This window comes from Apodemus sylvaticus, chromosome X (genome assembly GCF_947179515.1).
Source record: "Apodemus sylvaticus chromosome X, mApoSyl1.1, whole genome shotgun sequence".
NCBI classification, from domain to species: domain Eukaryota; kingdom Metazoa; phylum Chordata; class Mammalia; order Rodentia; family Muridae; genus Apodemus; species Apodemus sylvaticus.
This window is the reverse complement of record NC_067495.1, coordinates 66,574,370-66,581,838: the sequence shown is the minus strand read 5'-3', so window position 1 is coordinate 66,581,838 and position 7,469 is coordinate 66,574,370. Positions and strand designations below refer to the sequence as shown.

The following is a 7,469-nucleotide window of genomic DNA, read 5'->3' as shown; positions in this document are numbered from 1 at the left end:
TAAAATAGCTGTTCCTGATCCTTGCTTAAAATGGCCACATGATCCATGCCCAGCATAAAACTATGATTTGGCACGAGAAAACAAAGAGACCAGTAAAAGTGGGATACCTGTGTGCTGTCACGAGCTACCTGAGCAGCTCAAGTAGGCAGAAGAACCCTGGGCAGGTATATTCATAATCAGTCAAGTACTTTTTACAAGGTAGTCCATCAAAAGTTTGCCTCTCTGGCATCCTTACTCTATCATAAGTTTCCTAGATCTGTCCATGGTAAAGATTCTAAAAAATTATTTCAAGGTGGGACAGTCAGGACTGAGTAGGTAGGCAGGAGGAAGGACTGAGGGGGCTGTAGTTCGCTCTCTAAGTAAGAATTAAACAAACGTCCCAGTGTGGATAGAGTACGGGTAAGTTACGTGAGACAGACATAAAAAAATCAAGTCCCAAACCACTGCGGTCATTCAGAAATGTTTGCAACTTTTCACAAGGGCAGTGGTATTACTCCCAATTTCCTGACCAAATATTTATTAAAGTAACCAAGGACTGAGTGCACGAAGCTGCCTCCCATCGGTGCAGCGTCCTACTTTCCTTCTAGCTCGGAACTGTGAGGTACTGTCAAAAGAAAAAAAAAACACTCTTCCATACTCAAAATAGCTACGTTACAGAGGAGAGTTGGAACGTGTTCTGGGAGTGGGTGTGTTTGTTTGAGTTCAGTGTGTGCAGAAAAGGCAAGCCTCCACAGCCATTCACACACTTCTCTCCTCAGCGATGGCTACGCAGACAGCAGAGCTCCAGCCCTACATCTCTAAATGGTAATGTACATCTATAAAGAGTATTTTGTTAACTATTTTGAGGCATTTTATAAATAATACGCATGTGTCTGATGAATATGTATATATGTATGCTCATTTATTTATTTATTTATTCAACTTTTGCATGCTTTCTCCCGTGTCTGATTGTGTGTGGTTACTTGTGTGGTATGATTTCTGAGGTGTGAGAAAGAGCATCCCCACCCCCAATTCCTATGCTAGTCACTCAAAATATCTCTTGAGTTAGCCCCACCACAAAACCTAAAATCCCCATAGCGCTATAAACATCTGATTTGGTCTCTGAAAACAGCTGCTAAACTCCAAAATGTTACATTGAAATATTAGGCAGACACTAGAAATTAAAAACGATTTAAAACAAAGGCATATGGGGCAATTGTTTCTGATATAATGTGAAGTTTCAAAAGAATGCAAACTGACACGTACAGTCTGGGTCTTGTGCTAGTAAAATGTCATGAGGTCAGGGCAAGTATATATACCCCAGTTCATGGACATTTGAGCTTGTGGTAAAAGAAACCCAGCAGAGTTGTACAGATTTTGTTGATTTATACAGAATGAGTGCTTTCCACAGTTTCTGATCCTGAGCTCCCTCTCTCTTCACAGTGTGTCTCACACCTCCCGGTGCTGAGCTCTGAGGCTCCCAGTGACCTCTTGGTAATCAGCCTTGGCTGGGTCCAAATCCCCACCCCTTGGAAAAGTCACGGAGCCTGACGTCTGTCTGCCTGTGAGCTGCTTTCAGCAAAGACCTCACAAGCAGCTACTCAATCTCTCTTGGTAGCAAATTGCCAAACCAGGCCCGTTTCCTCAAAAGATGGTAGAGGACTTAGCAGCTTCCTATGTTGCTCTGAAATTGGAGAATGAAATTCTGCAGGCTCAAGTGAAAAGGCTCACGGAAGAAAATGCAGCCCTCCAGGCCCAGATACCAGAGCTCCAGAAATCCGGAGCAGCCAAAGAGCATGAACCACTCCAAAAGCCCTCAGAGGCCCAAGAGCCCCCAGAGTCCCCAGAGTCCCCAGAGTCCCCAGAACTTCCAGCAGCCAGGGCCTCACAAAACCCCTGGGAACCTCCAGCAACCACAGAGCCCAGGAAGCCCACAAAGATCAGAGAGCCCAGGGACCTCTCAGCCATTAGGGAGCTCAGGGGACACCCAGAGATCAAGGAGCCCAGGGAACCTTCAACCATTAGCGAGCCCAGGGGTCCCTCAGAGATCAAGGAGCCCAGGGAACCTTCAGCTGTCAGAGACCTCATGGGACTCCCAGAGACCAGTGAGTTTGGAGGATCCTCAACCATCACAGAGTTCAGGGGATCCCCAGAGATCAAGGAGCCCCATTCATCCCCAAAGTTCAAGGAATACTGGGGACACCAGGAGCTTCCAAAGGCCAAGGAGTCCTGGGAGCCCCCAGAACCCCTGGATTCCACAGCAGCCTGGGGACTCCAAGAGCCTTCAAAGGACAAGAAGGCTCACAAACCCCCAGAGCTCCAGGAGCTCACAGCCTGGAAGCCTCCAGCAATCAAGAAACCCCAGGAGACCCAGAATGCTCTGGAGTCCGCAGCAAACCAGAGGCCCCAGGCATCCCCAAGGGGTTATGATCTCCCAGCAGCCTGTGAGGCGGAGCCCACAGACAACCAGGGTACCCCAGCCCTCAAGGAGCTCCAGAATTCACAGCTCCACGACTCTACAAATGATGAGGAGTCTCAGACGGTTTCAGAATACCGGGAGACCTCATCACAGCTGGAGCCCCTTGAGCATCCACCCACCCAGGAGACTCTGGAGCCTGGGGTGCCCCAGGAGTCTCCGGACCCCTCAGATGCCAAGGAGTTCCTAGAACTCTCAGTAGCTGAAGAGTCCCTAGAAGGCCTTATAGTTGTGAGAACAGGAACAGAACAGGCCCAGCGAGAATTAGAGGCTGCAACTTTGCCCCTGGAGTACCCTTTGGCCTTCAGTGAGGATTTTCAGAAACTCTCTGAATTTTTCGTTCAGCTGAACGGTTACCTGAGAACCAGAGGGTATCCCACTGAAGCAGCTCTAGTGAGCTTTGTTGGCAGCTTCTTCTCAGGTGAGGCAGGAAGGTTGTTCCATCCCTTATTAGATAGCCAACCCCCCCTCCTGGAGCAATTTGAAAGGCTACTGCGAGCGCTCCAAGATACTCTTGACAATCCTGAAAGTTTGGGAGTTGCTAACCAGGGCCTCCCTCAACTTTGCCAAGGGGAAGGCCTTGCCCCCAGATACTCAACCCGCCTCCACCTCATTGCTCAAGAGTTAAATTCGGGTGAAAACACACTCTGCATCCAATTTCAAGAAGATCTTGCCAGTTCTACTCAAAATGAACTGTCGTGCACAAGTCCATCCACCAACATATCTGATGTGATCATTGAGTGTGTCACCCTCAAAGAGAAGGCAAGTGGCGGGGCAGATTCCAGGTCATCATCCTCTGAAGAGGAAAATGGGTCGGAAAGTCCACCCACTGAAAACCAACCTGTTCAAGTCACAAGTAATCGTCCCCACCTCAGCGAGGCTGAACGGGCCAGACGCCGCGAAGGCCACTTGTGCCTCTACTGTGGCCATCCTGGTCATTTTGCCAGAGACTGTCCTGTCAAGCCTCATCGTGCCCAGCAGGCGGGAAACATGGAGGCCCGGCGGTAAGGGGGATCCCGGGCGGGCCAATCTACAAATACGCGTCCCCCTCTCTTCCCATATCTATGTCCCGTACCCTATGGCTAACTGTTGAGATTAGGCTTGGAAGACGGCAATTCTTTGAACAAGCAATGGTGGATTCAGGCTCCTACAGAAACAGCATCGACCACTCTGTGGTTCTTCGAGAGAAGATACCAATCCGCAATAACATCTTCCCTCTCATGCTTGAAACGGTCGATGGGCGTCCGCTGATTAATGGACCCATAACCAAAGAAACACCACCTGTTGAAGTCAAAATTGGAAACCACGTTGAAGAGCTCCAGTTTGACATTATTCATGCACCACGCTACCCTTTGATTCTTGGCATCCATTGGCTTGAGACACATGACCCAAACATCGAATGGAGCACCCGAACTGTGTCTTTTCCATCACATTATTGCCATTACAATTGCTTCAGGCACAGGTGGAATAGAAGAAGGCGCGACGAAATAATTGCTGGTTAGATGGTGGGTCCTAGTGACTTTTGGCCATCTGTCTTCTGTTACCTCAGCTGTCATCAGCATTTGCTGCTCTCTGAATCTTCCACTGAACCTCTGGCTATGAACAAAGGCTACCTGTACAACGACGCTGCCTCTTGGATGATGGACTGAACCTGACGACTTTGAGCTGCTTTTCCCCACTAACCTTGCATGCTTCCCTCTTTGAACCCTGCATTATGTAGGGCCTTTTTTTTTTAATTGCAATTCACACTAATGATATGCATGCGAATAGATATTAGAAACTAATACTGAAAACTGTAGCTGTTAGACCAATTTTATTTTCTAATCAAAATTACCACATATTTTCTTTTTTTTAATAAAAGCAATTTTCAAGTATTTTTCAGCAATCAATAAACAATGGGAAATTTTACTTGTGTGTGTTAATAATTTATTGGGTTAGTTGAGGAAGGGTGCAAGGGACCACTAAGTTTGGAGGAGGGGAGGGGGGAGGTAAGATGTGAGAGTGAAAGGGTGGGAGTAATGGGGGGAAGGGGTGGGAGGGATAAGGAGGGAGGGAGGAAAGAAGAGGAAGTGAAAATGGAGAAGGGGTGAAGGTAAGGGAGAAGAGAAAAAGAGAAGGGAGAGGGGAGGGAGCGATTTGGGAAAGGCTTAAGGTTTGAATGGAGTCCTGGGAATGAGTGACAGTTCAGAGGACGGTAATTTAGGTAGAGGGAGATGGAAAAAGTCATGAAGTCTTGGGGCTAGGATTGGGTAAAGTATGGAGGGGTAAGCAGTGGTAAGCGTAAGGAAAAGAATTTTGGAGAAATTGGGAGGAAATGGGAAGACTATTGGATTCTGGGAGCTGGGGTAAGGGGAACGAGAAATTCTGATAAAGGACCTTACTGGCAGAGCCACGAACAGCTTTGAAACATCTTGGACTTCAGAAGCTAACCAAAGAAGAGCACCAGAGCAGGTAATGAGACACCAGTGGTGACCTACCCTATCCCTGTAAATGGGTATCCATGGTTTATTCCCTGCAATACCAGAACTTGTCCTAGGAAAAAACCTGCCTACTAACTGCCCTTATTTACAGCAAAGGAGCAAGGTGGCAGGAATGAGGCTTTAACACACATATTTCGGAATCACCTCTCCTACATTTATAGGTTCCTCTCCTCTGCTAACCATGCTGCCTGCCTGGCACACAGAGAAAGCAAATCCATAAAAGAAACATGAATATGTGACCATGAGAGGGACCAGTGTCTTCAGTTATACACCACACACACACACAGACACACACACACACACACACACACACACACTTATTGGGGAGTATTAGATAGCTGGGTAAAAGGTTGAAGAAGTGATTCATGTCAATCTTAACTTTCTTTTGTGTTCTCAACTTCTCCTTAAGATGTCTTTGAAGACATGAATAGACGTGTTCTAAAATAGGTGATCAAATAAAAAGAGATTCCATTTCTTCAGGCATCTTACACACATTAATCATCTTATTGCTCCTGAAAACAACCAAATGATGTAGTTTGTATGCTTTTATTTTAAAATAAGCAGAGCCCCAGCACAGCTAGGAAGTCACAGAAACCTCTTTGAGCTTCAAACCTTATTCCATTTCCACTAGAGCATGTCAAATTCCCTATGCATTGGTGAGTGCCTGATGAGACCAGAGAAGCAGGAAGGTAGGGGAAACCCTGAGAAGGAGGGGAAATGAAGAGAGAAAAACTGCATGGTCTTAGATCATAGTTTCTTTTCCCAGATTCCTTCAGCTTTACTGTTCCCTACTAGTCATCCTCCAAACTACCTATTCCTTGTCTTGGAGGATTTTGCTTCCTTTGAAACTAAGACCAGATTTCCTGGTGGTTTCCATGACAATTGAGTATTCAGTGTGCATTGTTTAAAAACATCACTATTCAATTTTTTTGGCTAGCCACCTCCAAACTGAATCTAGAGTCTGAGCAGCCTTAGGGCCATTGTCTTCTATAATCCTTAGCAGTCACTCCCCTCCCCCAACAGTCTAATGTGTTTTGTCACAATGACATAATGTAGCGTGTGCTGAACTTTCCTCCAGAGCTCCATTTCTGTTCCCTACTTAATCCCTAGGTACAGGAATGGGATCACTTATAGCTCTAACCTTGACAGCATAGTTTAGTATCATGCCTGGCACATGGAAGACTACACAGCAACAGATGCAATATTCAAACATCATGCAAAGAAGAAGGTTTATTTGTATGATGTGTTTGTCGAGTTTTTTCTCTACTGAAGATTCACCCCTAACATTAAAAACAAACAAAAACCCACCTTCGAGCAGCAAAACCAAAAAAAAAAAAAAAAAAAAAAAGAATGTCTTTTATTATCTCCCCAACCTGCCCAGAGCTATAAAGACCAAATGTAGCTATTTCCCCAGGACTGAAGATTCATGGAACACCAGGGTTTTCTGTGCAAAACTGGGAGAGTTATGGGCAAACTGAAACTGCTGGTCATTTTACCTGGACCTTCCAGTTCCCTATCTAGATATATAGATTTACTTAACTAAAGTACAACCCTTAGTTTCTGAAAAAAATCAGTACTATAATCATATCATTTGAAGTAGAAAAAAACCCAAAAGCCTATTTCCTTAATTTTACATGTGAAGTTAAGGAGGCCCAGATAAAGGTAAATTACCTACCATAAATAACATTATTCTGACATCCTGATTTCAAATCCAGTGCTCTCTTTGTGTGTGTGTGTGTGTGAGCGCTCTCTCTCTCTCTCTCTCTCTCTCTCTCTCTCTCTCTCTCTCTCTCTCTCTTCCTGTTGAGATGGAATCCTAAGCCAATAGTTAAACTCAAGTCTGTGGCAAGCACTGAGTGAGTTTGTGTGGTCAGTTCTAAACAACGATGTGAGGAGATAATACTGTGGTCAAAAGAGTGGGGGGAAAGCAAACACACTAGACATTTAGTGAGAATAATCAAATGTTAAATTCTAAAGTAGCAACAACTTGACTGAAACTGAAACCCATCAGTTAATAAGATTCACAAGACCTGGGACTACAGAGACAGTTTAACAATTAAGAGTACATACTATTTTCCCAAAAAACTCAACTCATTTTCCAGTGCCCACATCAGACAACTCATAAACATTTTTAACTCCAGTTTCAAGGAATCTGACGCCCTCTTATGGCTTCTTCAGGCAACTTTACACACACACACACACACACAGGCACACATGCACACATACACATGCACACACGCACAAGTGCACACACACTATATGTGCATGTGAAAGAGTTAAAAATAAAATAAATAATTGTTAAATGATTCATGAGAACTTCTAGTTAAAACATGATTTTTCCTAAATACTTTGATAAGATAATATCATTTGTACCTGCTTCCACTGTAAATATTTTAGAAAAAAAATCAAAGAAATGAAGCCCACTGAATTAAAGAATGCTATCAAGAATTGAAGGATGCTAAAAGTTAACAGCCTGAGTACTAGGACAATGGTTTAGTCCATAAAGTGCTTGCTGTGTGAGCATGAGGACCTGA

At 44.8% G+C, this 7,469-nt stretch overlaps 1 protein-coding gene across 1 annotated transcript; it reads left to right on the top strand.

Moving 5' to 3' along the window:
• The first annotated feature begins 741 nt into the window (after positions 1 to 741).
• On the top strand, positions 742 to 3,474 carry Rtl3 (retrotransposon Gag like 3). Its single transcript, XM_052170857.1, has 2 exons — positions 742 to 804; positions 1,423 to 3,474. Exon 2 carries the CDS (start codon positions 1,631 to 1,633, stop codon positions 3,461 to 3,463), a length of 1,833 nt encoding a protein of 610 aa, XP_052026817.1. The 5' UTR covers positions 742 to 804; positions 1,423 to 1,630; the 3' UTR covers positions 3,464 to 3,474.
• The last annotated feature ends 3,995 nt before the right edge of the window (positions 3,475 to 7,469 follow it).

Bases quoted from the DNA above. Each gene is read 5' to 3' on its own strand.
- Rtl3 (XM_052170857.1), top strand. From the start codon at position 1,631: ATGGTAGAGGACTTAGCAGCTTCCTATGTTGCTCTGAAATTGGAGAAT.